The sequence below is a fragment of the Myxocyprinus asiaticus genome, chromosome 35 (assembly GCF_019703515.2).
Source record: "Myxocyprinus asiaticus isolate MX2 ecotype Aquarium Trade chromosome 35, UBuf_Myxa_2, whole genome shotgun sequence".
NCBI lineage: Eukaryota > Metazoa > Chordata > Actinopteri > Cypriniformes > Catostomidae > Myxocyprinus > Myxocyprinus asiaticus.
In genome coordinates, this window is record NC_059378.1 from 27,191,642 (window position 1) to 27,205,792 (window position 14,151).

At 43.3% G+C, this 14,151-nt stretch overlaps 1 protein-coding gene across 9 annotated transcripts in view; it reads left to right on the top strand.

The window, feature by feature from the left end:
* The window catches only part of LOC127425930 (plasma membrane calcium-transporting ATPase 2-like), a 396,733-nt gene that overhangs the window by 240,476 nt on the left and 142,106 nt on the right, over nucleotides 1–14,151 (top strand). For all 9 annotated transcript variants that reach the window (XM_051672265.1, XM_051672268.1, XM_051672266.1 and 6 more), the window contains one exon: nucleotides 1,617–1,814. In XM_051672265.1, the coding sequence (XP_051528225.1) occupies nucleotides 1,617–1,814 (198 nt within the window). The remainder of the gene's footprint in view (nucleotides 1–1,616; nucleotides 1,815–14,151) is intronic.

Genomic DNA, 14,151 nt, shown 5'->3' on the forward strand with positions numbered 1-14,151 from the left:
ACAGACCAGGGACATATGCAAGGATCCTTTTTGTGGACTTCAGTTCGGCTTTCAACACCATCATCCCAGCTATACTCCAGACTAAACTACACCAGGTCTCTGTTCCCATGTCTATCTGTCAGTGGATTACCAGCTTTCTGATGGACAGGCAGCAGCTTGTGAGACAGGGGAAATTCCCTTCCAGCATCTGTACAATCAGCACTGGTACCCCCCCAGGGATATGTGCTCTCCCCTCTACTCTTCTCCCTCTACACCAATGACTGCATCTCCAAGGACCCCTCTGTCAAGCTCATGAAGTTTGCAGACAACACCACTGTCATCAGCCTCATCCGAGATGACGATGAGTCTGCATACAGAAGGGAGGTTAAACAGCTGGCTGTCTGGTGCAGTCAAAACAACCTGGAGCTGAACACACTCAAAACGGTGGAGATGATTGTGGACTTTAGGAGGAACACCCCAACAATGACCCCCCTCACCATTCTAAACAGCACTGTGGCAGCAGTGGAGTCATTCAGGTTCCTGGGCACTACCATCTCACAGGACCTGAAGTGGGAGACCCACATTGACTCCATTGCGAAAAAGGCCTAGCAGAGGTTGTACTTCCTTCGCCAGTTGAGGAAGTTCAACCTGCCACAGGTGCTGCTGATCCAGTTCTACTCAGCAGTCATTGAGTCTGTCCTCTGCACTTCAATAACTGCCTGATTTGGTTCAGCTACGAAATCGGATATCAGAAGACTACAAAGGACAGTTTGGACTGCTGAGAGGATTATTGGTTGCCCCCGCCCTCCCTTCAAGAACTATACACTTCCAGAGTGAGGAAAAAGGCCGGAAAAATCACTCTGGACCCCACTCACCCTGCCCACTACCTTTTTGAACTGTTGCCTTCTGGCCGACGCTTCAGAGCTCTGAGCATCAGAACTGTCAGGCACAGGAACAGTGTTTTCCCTCAGGCTATCCATCTCATGAACAGTTAAAACTGCCCCATTGAGCAATAATTATGTGCAATTCACAGTCTAGTCTTTTTATATTTATCCAACACATGCAACCTCTTCTGCCATTACAATCCCTTGCACTGTATATAACAGATTTGTATTTAGATTTGCACTACATATGTGTATGTGTGTATGTATGTATGTGTGTGTCTTTGTGTGTATGTATGTTTGTTTGTATGTATGTATATGTATGTGTGTGTGTGTGTATATATATATATATATATATATATATATATATTATATATATATATATTTAATTTCTATTTTTTTTATTATTATTATTTTTTTATTATCTATGTCTTGATGCTGTTTTGTATTGTTGTGCACTGGAAGCTCCTGTCACCAAGACACATTCCTTGTATGTGTAAGCATACTTGGCAATAAAGCTGATTCTGATTCTGATTCTGAAAGTCTGGGCCTGGGGTGAGGGTGAAACAAAATCTATTAAAGCCATTATTTTGAAAGCTTGTAAAGTTTCCAAGACCTTTTTAATGTAGCCTGTAGTTGAATTAACTCTTATATAACACCAGTCATACATCAAACTTTACTAATAAACACTCACTCATAATGCACAGTGTTTTCTGCTGAGTTGTTAACATATTTGTTTTTCTGTTTTTGTTTCAGGGTTGGAAGGAGTTGTGACTGATCTAGACAAGAGAAAAGAAGTATTCGGAGAAAATCTTATACCTCCAAAGAAGCCAAAAACTTTTTTACAGTTAGTATGGGAAGCATTACAAGATGTGACCCTCATCATCCTCGAAATCGCAGCCATAATCTCGCTGGGACTCTCCTTTTATCAACCGCCCGGAGGGGGCAGCGAATGTGAGTATATGTATCTGTCATTATGGCTTTCATCTGGGGTTCCATAAGGTGGCTTTTAGCTTTTAGAAGCAATATCAAGAGTACTCCATTAGTCTTTATGCACCAGACTGTCCTTTGTAGTAAGGTGTTGTTTCCTGTCGCTTTGTAGAGATCATATGTTTTTTTGCATAATCTAAAACATTTTTTATTTTATTTTTATTTACTTATTTATTTTTTTGGATTTTTCCCCTTTTTCACCCAATTTGGAATGCCCAGTTCCCAGTGTGCTTTTAAGTCCTCGTGGTCGTGTAGTGATTTGCCTCAATATGGGTGGCGGAGGATGATTCCCAGTTGCCTCCGTGTCTGAGACCATCAACCCGCACATCTTATCACGTGGCTTGTTGAGCGCATTGCCACAGAGACATAGCGCGTGTGGAGGCTTCACGCCATCCACCGCGGCATCCGCGCTCAATTCACCACGCGCCCCACCGAGAACGAACCACATTATAGGGACCACGAGGAGGTTACCCCATGTGACTCTACCCTTCCTAGCAACCGGGCCAATTTGGTTGCTTAGGAGACCTGGCTGGAGTCACTCAGCACGCCCTGGGATTCAAACTAGCGAACTCCAGGGGTGGTAGCCAGCGTCTTTTACCACTGAGCTACCCAGGCCCCCTAATCTAACACATTTTTGGTAAATTCTATTAGCTCTTAAGTGAGATTCCAAACCATGCACCACCTTGGCTAAACTAAGTGTGGTAAAAAGGAGTTGAGGGACACCAGCATTGTTTTTCAGCTTAAAGTCAAAGTAAAACTCACCACCCATTTTACTTTTCGGCAATTCCAGCGTTATGGACATAACATTTGCAGACAAAACTTCAAATTTAACATCACATATAAAGTACTTATGACTAATATATCGAACCATTTGAATGGCAGCGAATGTGCGTATACTGTATGTATCTGTCATTATGGCTTTCAGTTGGGGTTCCATAAGGTGGCTTTTAGCTTTTAGAAGCAATATCAAGAGTACTCCATTAGTCTTTATGCACCAGACTGTCCTTTGTAGTAAGGTGTTGTTTCCTGTCACTTTGTAGAGATCATATATTTTTTGGCATAATCTAACAAATTTTTTACTAAATTAAGATTGATTGGTCTTCTTTGTGCCTCTTATTAATTTACATGGGGTAAATTCCATTTGCTCTTAAGTGAGATTCCAAACCATGCACCACCTTGGCTAAACTAAGTATGGTGAAAAGGAGTTGAGGGACACCAGCATTATTTTTCAGCTTAAAGTCAAAGTAAAACTCACCACCCATTTTACTTGTCGGCAATTCCAGCATTACGGACGTAATATTTGCAGGGAAAACTTCAAATTTAACATCACATATAAAGTACTCATGACTAATATATCGAACCATTTGAATGAATAATCATAGACACCTGCAGATAAAGTCCAGACATCAGAAAATGTTCTGTCTAAACAAGTTTTCTTCCACTTTAGAGCAGAAAATTAACTTACATTATGGACATGACTAAAATAGACATGAGTTTTTGGGAGACCGCACACATTTTAAAACCTCTGTGAACTGAAAAGTACAATCCATAAATAGGACAGTTGGCATTTATAAGAACATGTAATATTTAATTTTTATTCATTGTTGTTTTCACATAAATGGGGGAAAAAATGTTGTTACAGACGTGACATCTCTTCATTACGGACGTGACAGTTGTGAAAGCAGCACTTACATGACGAGGGGAAAACCATCCAAAATGCAAAACTTGTAGACTTTGATCTCTGAGACATCTGTATGATATACATCAAGGCTGTGTAATGGATTGTAATAAGACTGAAATCACAATAAGGCCTTGCATGAATACTAAGTCGTGAAAGGCTGTAAATGAATAAATTCTGCATTGACTGCTTCAGTCAGTGCTGCGCAAGCAAAGTGGTTCCCTGGTGGGAGTAAAGCTCAAGTGGAATACGCAGAGTAGTGCAGCAATATTAGATTATGTTTATCATATTCATTCAAATTGAAAAGTTTGTCAAAATGGTCCCTTTACCAAATGTTAGCTATAAATGCTGTAGCTTGAAACAAGTCACAGATCAAAGCAATAGTCAGTGATCTATCAGAATCATCATGGTTAAGAACGAGCACTGGAGGTTTATGATTCTCTCACTGGCAAACATACAATTTGATATGAAATTCATAACAGTCATGTCTGTAACGTATTTTTATAAATGTTCCAAGTAATGAAGGGAGACCATTTGATCATCATATTGTACATCAACATAAGTTAGCTTTGTACTTAGTTAGCTGTATCAACTTATTTTAATGAATATGGTTTGAGTGATATAAAATTAACCTCTGAAACGCTCCGACATCATAAATGTGGCTCTTGTAATGTAAAAAACAAGTGTGCATATTTTTCAGATAATTCCTTGTCTCGCTGCAAAAATGTTGTTAACAAAGTAAAAAGAAATAATCCTTCGATCCCACTTTTGCAATTATAAAATATGGCTGTTTGAAAATTTTGTTTTAGAAATGGTGCACCACTCATGTGAGGTAGATAAACAATAAAAAAAATAAATAAAATAAAATAAAAAAAAGTGGTCTGTTTATGACAGGTGGGGAAGTTGAGGCATTGAAAAATAAGAGAATTTAGCAATGTCATCTGAAAAGGAAAGTTGTTTCAGAGGTGGAGCAAGTTATTACATTTTGATGAAAGAAAACAAAGATACCCTTTTTTCTTTAGAATAACGTGCACTGATTAATCAAGCACAATAATACCAATAATGTGTATTAAGAAACAAAATAGGGTAAATAGGGTCAATTTGATTTAATTTGGACTTAAATTCACCCTAGAAGTGTTTACTAGGCAGATATTTATGAGTATAAACAGCCTGATCTCATGAAAAATATGTGTCTTTGACAACAGTTTTAAAAATGACATTACATGGTTCCTTACATGTATCGCGGCAGTGCCGATGTGAATTGGCCACTGTGTGGCGCTAAAGGCAAGTTACATTTTCTTCCATACAGATGAGGTTTTTAAGGTTAAGGAATATTCTAGGTTTAATACAAGTTAAGCTCAATCAATAGCATTTGTGGCATAATATTGATTACCACAAAAAAAAATTTTTTGACTTGCCCCTCCTTTTCTTAAAAAATGGAATGGAGTGAATGGGGCCAATCCGTGAACATATAAATACTCACTTATTTCAAAAGTATAGCCACAAGTCATAAACAATATGCAAGTTAACATGATTTTAGTGTGATATAATAGCTTACTAACCTTGTCTGTGTAAAGTTATAGCCGATTTTACAACTTTGTTGCCATGACAATGCAATGTCAACAAACCCTAAAACGACTGTAAAATGATGATTTAAACAATTTTACAGCTCAAATAATAGTTTGAAATTCAGGGTTTTAACAGAAGAATTAATGTAAGTGCTTTTATAAAATTGTAAGCTTCACATTTCTGCCTTTAAACCCTCCAAAAATTGGCCCCATTCACTTCCATTGTAAGTGCCTCACTGTAACCTTGATTTTTGATTTTTTTTTTTTTTAAGAAATCAAGTCAACAAGTCGAAATAAATTTTTGTGGTAATCAGCATTATGCCACAAATGCTTTCGGTTGAGCTTAATTTGTATTGAACCTGGAATATTCCTTTTTACCTTAAAAACCTGAAAGAAACAAAACCTACCTCCCTACCCTAAACCTTAAGCCTAAACCTAACCAATAGTGTCATTTAAAAGCAAATGTGATATAAAAAACACAACTGCTGAAGTAATTACGTCATTTGTGTTGCTTCCATGACACTTTCAGCTCACATGTCAACTTACGCCCTCTGCGGGACTTACCCTGATCCTTTTCATACATAGCAATATTAATTATTCTACTTATATGTATTTAATACTATATCATCATCCTCGTAACCACTAATCTGTGCAACAAGTGAAGTTCCCTTTCATAGGAACTCGAGCTGCGTACTCGCATTGGGACACGCCCTGAGTGTCACATGGTCTGAAGCCCTTATACAATCACGGCAATTTATTGGCTGATGGTGCTTAAGCAATGCTCCTAAGGGGCTACATCACGGGCTCCATAAAGACACTAACTTTCTCTCCATCGAATCATGTTTGTTCCAGCGACTCACGTCGAAGCGAGGATTATTAATCCTCCCTTTTGAGTGGCAAACACATAAGGACGTCATTTACACAGCATACATTTTTTTTTTACAAATATTACAAGGGTCTGATGGGGACCGCTGCACTTTTCGAGGCTCGCAATTTCTCACCACGAGGTGTTATCCCCACTTGTTTCAGTTCCACGGCCTCCATATTTGGAGCTCCATATACTGAGAAGTTTGGAGTGCGAACGGACATCGGGTTCTTCCTCGTGTTTGTCGCCCTCCCCCTGAGTGAAAGCGCGAGTCTCATCGGACATGCTCTGAGGCTTAGCTCAGCGGCCATTTTCTGACAAACAAAGCTTGCGAAAGAGTTATTATGCACGTCTTGAGCTGTCGCCATTAAAAAACGCTGTATTAGAGAATTCGTCATTGGAAGGTAAGGAACAAATTGGCCCCTTTGTCCCTATTGTCTTTTTCTGTGTCGTTCTGTGAGAATGCACATCAATAAGACAATGGAGGAGCGGCCTCGGCCTTTCTCTCCCTCCCCGTTCGAAGCGAACTGCTTGCGGCAGAGGGGATCATGCATGGGCTGGTGAGCCTGGCTGCAGAACGAGGGGGCTGGAATAAGAGAATATTCCCCAACAGAGTGATGGCGAACCAACGCGCGGAGTGCTTTGTCAAAGCCATTATTCTTTCGGAATTCTATCAGGATATGCTCGTTTCTTTTATCTTTCGCCCATTCATGGACCAGACGGGCGTTCTGGCAAGACAAGAGATGCGCACTGCTATATCTGCTCGATTTTATGCTGCCGAACAAGCATTGAATGTTTTCAGCCTCCATGACTAAGGGTCTTGGGGCACACGTAATATGTCTCAGTGTACGATAAAAATAGGTTGACACATGAGCCTGAAGGTCTTGCTGTGTAATAAAGGATGAGCCACTTTTCGGTGAACGAAATTGGACCGTATAAACGAATCTGTTTCTCTCCTGTTTGCCCTTCAGTCAGTATCAGAATGAGTTCACCACTGTACACTCCTCGAATGTCCGACAACCAGAATATTGTTCAGTTTTCCCCCACAGCTTTCTGGGGAGCGAACATAAAAACAAAACACAAAAAAAATGCTTCCCTAATTCAGCCTCTGTCTCCATGACCAAGGGTCTTGAGATATGCATAACAGAATTTGATGTTCATCAAGCACAAGTGTACACAAAACACACAGTGAACATAAACACCACACATTATCCCCCTATAAGAATGCTGGGGTCATTGTGGTGAGCCTGCTTGCTGTCAATTCCTCTCCATGTTCGCACATTCTTTCCCATTCTATGCTAGGGAAGATGGTTTATCTGGCTTCCTCTGCTGTAAATACATTCAGAGTGACCATTTTTTATAATTGCCTGATCGAATTTGGCCTCTGTCACCATGACCAATGGTTTCAAGACATGCATAACAGAATTCAATGTTCATCGAGCACAAGTGTACACAAAACACACAGTGAACATAAGCACCACATGTTGTCCCCCCATAAAGAATGCTAGGGTCATTATAGCGAACCAGTTTTCTCAAATAAACATTCCCCCCAATGTTCATACACTTTTCCCCATTCAAATACCAAGGAAAATATTTATTCTGTCTGTGTCCCTGCTGTAGATACATTTCAGGACGCTCATCACTTATGCCTAAATATAGGGCAAAAACATTATCAAATTCCCTTCAACCAGCCACAGTATTGGAGGAGCGAAAGCTTCACTCCGCTGTGCCGCTGGTTCTGGGGCAGATGCCAAAAGTAAGCCAAGCACACCATCTAGTGGTTACAGGTTGCACTGCAGGCAAGAGACATTCATTAATCCCTCTGTCTGTCCATCTGTCAGCCTGGCAGCAGCTATAGGGCATTTCAAACTGGGTACTTCTAACGATAAAGCATGGTTATGAAATTCAATTCAGGCGGGTTCTACCGGTGTTCAATGGGGTTTTTCCGACAGACATTTCTGTATTTTGCTTTGGTAAATTCACTCTCTCTTAGAAAAAGGGGCAATAGAGGAGATGCTCCCTTCTCAGAGAGAATGCAGATTTTACAGCTGTTATTTTTTGGTCCCGAAAAAAGATGATGGCTTGTGTCCCATTCTGTATTTTGAATTTCACTCTAATGAAATGTCAATTCAGAATGCTGATGCAGAAACAAATAATGTCACATGTGCAGCCAGGGGACTGGTTTGTGACAACAGATTTGAAGGACGTTTATTTCCATATTCAGATTGTGCCGAAGCACAGACGCTTTCTCAGATTCGCTTTCGGGGGCAAGCGTATTAATTATGCATCCTTCCGTTCGGACTTGCACTGACACCACGCACTTTCACAAAATGCATGGATGCAGCTTTGACACACTTGAAGATTCAAGGCATCCGCGTTTTGAATTATCTGGACGATTGGTTGGTGTTTGCCCACTCAGAGTCTTTGGCTGCCCAACATCGAGATGTCATTCTCAGCCATTTGGTCTAGAGCTGTGTGTAACCTAGACAAGCGTGTCCTGTTGCCAGTGCAGAAGAGTCTGTTTCTAGGGGTGGAGCTGGATTCGCGAGCGATGCAGGCGCGTCTGTCTCCAGTTCATGTTCTGTCATTTCGCTAGTGTCTAGTGATGTTCAGAGTGGGACGCATTCTTCCTGCGAGAACATTTCACAGGCTTTTGGGGCTCGTGATCACGGCTTCTGCTGTCATTCCCCCGGCATGTTGCATGCGAGACCTTTTCAGTGCTGAATGAACTCCACAAAGGGACTTCTACCACTGACTCATGTGTTCCGTCTCTTCAAAGTGATACGTGGGTGCAACCGAACTCTAGTACCATGGAAACAGACCCGCCTTTTGATGTCGGGCATTCCGTTGGGAAAGGTGTGTTGCCACAAAGTTATAATGACAGATACCTCCTCCATGGGTTGGGGCACTGTATACAAAGGCCGTCCAGCTTATGGGGCTTGGACAGGCCAGTGGCAATATTGGCACATAAACTGTCTGGAGATGTTCACAGTGCTGCTGGCGTTAAAGATTTTCTTCCCAGGACGGTGGTGTCCTTCATCAATTGCCAGGGAGGAGTGCGTTCTCATGCCATGCTTAGACTCGCACGTCATATTCTTCTGTGGGCATGGGACAATGTGCTGTCTCTATGAGCCGGGCATGTCCGGGCCAGTTGAATTTGGGGGCGGATCTCCTGTCCAGGCAGTGCTTGATGCCCAGAGAGTGGACATTACATCCTCAGATTATGGAACAAATCTGGAGAAGGTACAGTAGAGCGGAAGTGGACCTGTTCGCTTCGAGCGAGACGTCACACTGTCCCCTCTGGTTTTCCCTCTCGCCCCCAGCACCGCTGGGCATCGTTGCATTGGTGTATCAGTGGCTGGCAACGCGTTTTTACATGTTTCCTCCAATCAGTCTGTCGCACGCAGTTCTACAGAAAGTTCGGGAGGATCGGGTTCGGCTTCTGTTAGTGCCACCGTTTTGGTATCTCAAGTATGGTTTCGACTTCTGGAGAAAGTGCTTTGGGAGATTCCAGTCAGAACAAACATGTTGTCTCAGGCTTGGGGCAAAATTTGGCACCCCCGGTCAGACTTGTGGAAGTTATGGGTATGGCACCTCAACGGGGCACACTTTTGAATGATGGGTTATCCCCCACTGTGGTTGATACCATTCTGAATGCTAGAGCTCCATCAACTAGAAACTTTATACGTTCAAGTGGCGTATTTTTGCTTCTTGATGTACAGCGTGAGGTGAAAATCCAGTTCACTGCCCTGTCGGTACAGTGCTGGATTTTTTTGCAAGAGCGTTTTGGGGCTTAAAGTCTATTTACCTTCGCCTTCGGGTGTCGCTTAAGCGCCATCAGCCAGTAAACTGGCATGATTGTATAAGGGCTTCAGACCATGTGACACTCAGGGCGTGTCCCAATGCGATTACTCAGTGTCTCAATCCCACTCAGGGAACCAGGATTATGCTGCACATAACCGAGACATTCTTTTTACAGATGTTCCCTTATCAATGTGTAGGGAGTAGTGAACAATGAATGCAGGTATGGTGTTCACATTTAGCGAGTAAGATGGATATTTAAAATGGTAAACTTTATACTATAGATTTAGCTTTTATTACAAATATTAAATTTATGTCAAAGGACATTATCTTTAACCTGATGGCAATACACATTCAGAATACTTACTGTAGATGTGGAAAAAAATATGAACCACTGGCATTTACTTTCATCAGTAAATAGAGATTAAGTTCTGCTGAGGTCATAAAAATGTTGCAAAAGTTCATGTAAACACTACATGCAGTTTATGGGATGTGTTTCTGCAAACCTTGAACAGTAATTATATAAAATATATGCAGTATATATTCAGCACACATATTATAAATTATTGATCACAGAATGAAACACCCAAACATGTTTACTTTGGTGGAACTCTGATGCCTCAACAATCTCCTACTCTACAAACTCTATTACAAGTTCTTGCCAGCTAAGTGTTTGTCCTGCCTCACCTCTCAAGCTAAAGCAAACTCTTGTTGACAAGCATGACTATGCATTCAGATCCCATCAAATAGGCCGGGGATGTGAGGGAATCCATTAAAAGAAAAAGTTTCAAGCCTCTAGAGTTAATGAAGTGTGCTCTGGAAGAATAACCTTTGGATGATGGTCCATACATCACACCGCCAGGCCATAAAATGCACAGTGAAGACAAAACCATTAAGGCAGAGTGTAAGAGAATGCTGAGCAAGTATTATAAATCACCATAATGCTCACTGATTCAATTACACCAAGAATGGAAAATGATCTTTAATTCCAAGACATTTAGAGCTATGAATCAATCTAGATTTGTCTTGGTTTGTGATGTTTTTGCATTGCTGAATTTGAGTTTGTTACAAATACAATATAAACATAAAAAATGGGACCATAAAGGTAATTGTGAACATTAATATGCAAATTGTACACATTACTATGCAAAATACACCTTGGACATTTCATAATCAATGAAGGTGCAGAGGTAGAGAGAAAATAATTTTCTTAATCAGCATTTTTACTCGTTTTCTAGTATAAATATCTAAGTATCTTTTAAACAACATACATTTACTTGAGAAGCAAAATTATGTAACTTTCAGAGAATTAAGCTTATTTTCTTAACCCACTGGCAAATAGTTGTTTCTTTTTGTAAGCATAAACCTCTCCAATTTTTGTTTGATTTATGCTTAAAAAATTGGTAAAACTTTAAAATAACTTTCATTCATAATTCATTAAAGGTGCAATATGTAACTTTTTTCATGTAATATTCACAATTTTTTTGCCAATGTGTGAACGGCTTAAAAAATGAGCCCTTCCCGGACTTCCTAGGTTGCCTATTAAAGCCTGAAGACTGATTTTCATGCGAAGGGAGCAGTTCGCTTTTGCAGGGAAAAGCCAAAAGATGTGAAGTTTATGCGCGCTCCCGAGAGCCTTGCCTCAGTGCTTCCACTATTCAACAGTGACAACAAACTGCAACACTAGGTAACGTTATCTTAGAAATGGAATCCAGCAAATGTCCGGCTCCCAGCACAACACCGACTCCTACACACACTCAGAGTAAGCCAAAAAAAAAAAAACATTCCCGTCTGGCTAAGCGGAAACGTGATCTTGGTCGAGCGAAAACTAGAGTGAACATCAGCAGGATATTTGATTCCTGGATGGACATTCGTTCGGTTTTGGGGATAAAAACCGACCCTGAATTGGCATTCTTCTTATTGGACAGGTAAGCATACATAACGTCATGGTTACTTGTGTAACCTCCGTTCCCTGATGGAGGGAACGAGACGTTGTGTCGATGTAGTGACACTAGGGGTCACTCTTGGGAACCCAAGACACCTCTGGTCTTTGATAAAAGGCCAATGAAAATTGGCGAGTGGTATTTGCATGCCACTCCCCCGGACATACTGGTATAAAAGGAGCTGGTATGCAACCACTCATTCAGGTTTTATGCTGAGGAGCCGATATAAGGTCCGGCCATTTCAGCGGGTAGTTCAGCGTTGTGGCAGGAGGGACACAACGTCTCGTTCCCTCCATCAGGGAACGGAGGTTACACAAGTAACCATGACGTTCCCTATCTGTCACTCACTCGACGTTGTGTCGATGTAGTGACACTAGGGGTCCCTATACGAAATGCCACAATTGTCTGAACTGTGTTACATGAACTGGCGGTGTGTGGTGGGCAGACTACTGTGTGCCTCATAGCCAGCACACCAGATCGACACGTAACCTCCCCCAACATCGTTATGAGCGTCGAAGGCCCTTTTTGGGGACAAGTCGACTACCCAAAATATAGAGACAGGCTTAACCTAGTCGTGGCCTCTTTTCCCCTTCTCTTTTTCCACTCCCTAAAAAAGAAGGGGGATTATCCGACTGGGCCGCATGGTCTAGTCGGGGGGTGTCCCTCCCAAGGGGAAGACACCGCGGAGACCACACCTCGCCCGGGGGGGGGGGGTATTTAAATGGAAGAATACGTCACATGGTTTTTCCAACCATGTGGAGAGTCTTCAAGGTAGATCCTGCCCAATGGGGGAGGAGTTACTACAAACATGGAGACTGGGGCAGAGGGGCTCTGCCCAAGGAAGATGCAGTTTGCCAACAGGGAAACAAATTAGTGGAAGATATATATCGCATGGGGTTACCTTACAGGGAACCGCCATAGGCAGAGCACCTACCCCAGAACAGGACTCTTAGTTAGCACGTGTACTGGGCCGGCAGCAAGTCTCTCCGAAAACTCGACTGCCACAGGGCTCGGAGGAAGTCAACCAGGGAAAAAAGTTTGTGAACACTACTGGGAATTAATGGCGCACGTCTTGAGCTCCAAGGGAGGTGGAAGGCACTATGTGCAAGTGATACACCAGGCCAGCTATCTCGGGCTTATCTGCTTGTGTTGCATGCCACTGCCTGGGACGAAAACGGTTCCACCCGGAGGTTGTAGAACCTTGCACAGGTGTTGGGTGTTGCCCAGCCCGCTGCTCTGCAAATGTCTGTTAGAGAGGCACCCCTGGCCAGGGCCAGGGAACCGCTACACCCCTGGAAGAATGGGCTTGTAGCCCTACCGGGGGCGGCGTGTCCTGGGCGACATATGCCATAGTTATGGCATCAATGAACCAGTGGGTGATACTCTGCTTGGAGACAGCGCTTCCTTTCCGCTGTGCACCAAAGCAGATAAAGAGCTGCTCAGAGATTCTAAAGCTCTGCATGCGATCCAAATAGATGCGTAAAGCGCGCACCGGACACAGTGACGACAGGGCTGGGTCTGTCTCCTCCTGGGGCAGCGCTTGCAGGTTCACCACCTCGTCCCTAAAGGGGTGGTGGGAACCTTGGGCACATAGCCCGTTCGGGGTCTCAGGATCACGTGAGAGTAACCCGGACCGAACTCCAGGCACGTTTCACTGACAGAGAACGCTTGCAGGTCACCTACCCTCTTGATGGAAGTGAGCGCAGTCAGGAGGGCAGTCTTCAAGGAGAGTGCCTTAAGCTCGGCTGACTGCAAAGGCTCAAAGGGGGCTCTCTGTAGACCCTGAAGAACTACAGAGAGGTCCGATGAGGGAACGAGGTGCGGTCTGGAGGGTTTCAGCCTCCTGGCACCTCGTAGGAACCTGATGATCAGGTTGTGCTTCCCTAAGGACTTACCGTCGACTGCGTCGTGTTGTGCTGCTGTGGTGGCAACGTACACCTTCAAGGTGGAAGGGGACAGCCTCCCTTACAACCTTTCCTGCAGGAAGGAAAGCACTGATCCGACTACGCCTCTCTGGTGGTCTTCCCGACGGGAAGAACACCACTTAGTGAACAGACGCCACTTAAAGGCATACAGGCGCCTCGTAGAGGGGGCCCTAGCCTGAGTGATCATGTCTACCACTGTGGGCAGGTCAGTAGGGTGCTACCAAGACAACCTGCTCCTCGTCCTCCTTGACCTTGCACAGGGTCTGTGCAAGTAGGCTCACTGGGGGAAAACGCATATTTGCGCATGCCAGGGGGCCAGCTGTGTGCCATCGTGTTTATGCCGAGGGGGGCCTCGGTCAGGGTGTACCAGAGCGGGCAGTGGGGAGGATTCTTGGGAGGCGAACAGGTGCACCTGTGCCTGTCGAATCGACTCCAAATCAGCTGGACCACCTGAGGGTGGAGTCTCCAATCTCCCCTGAGGGTAACCTGTCATGACATCGTGTCCGCTGTAGTGTTGAGGT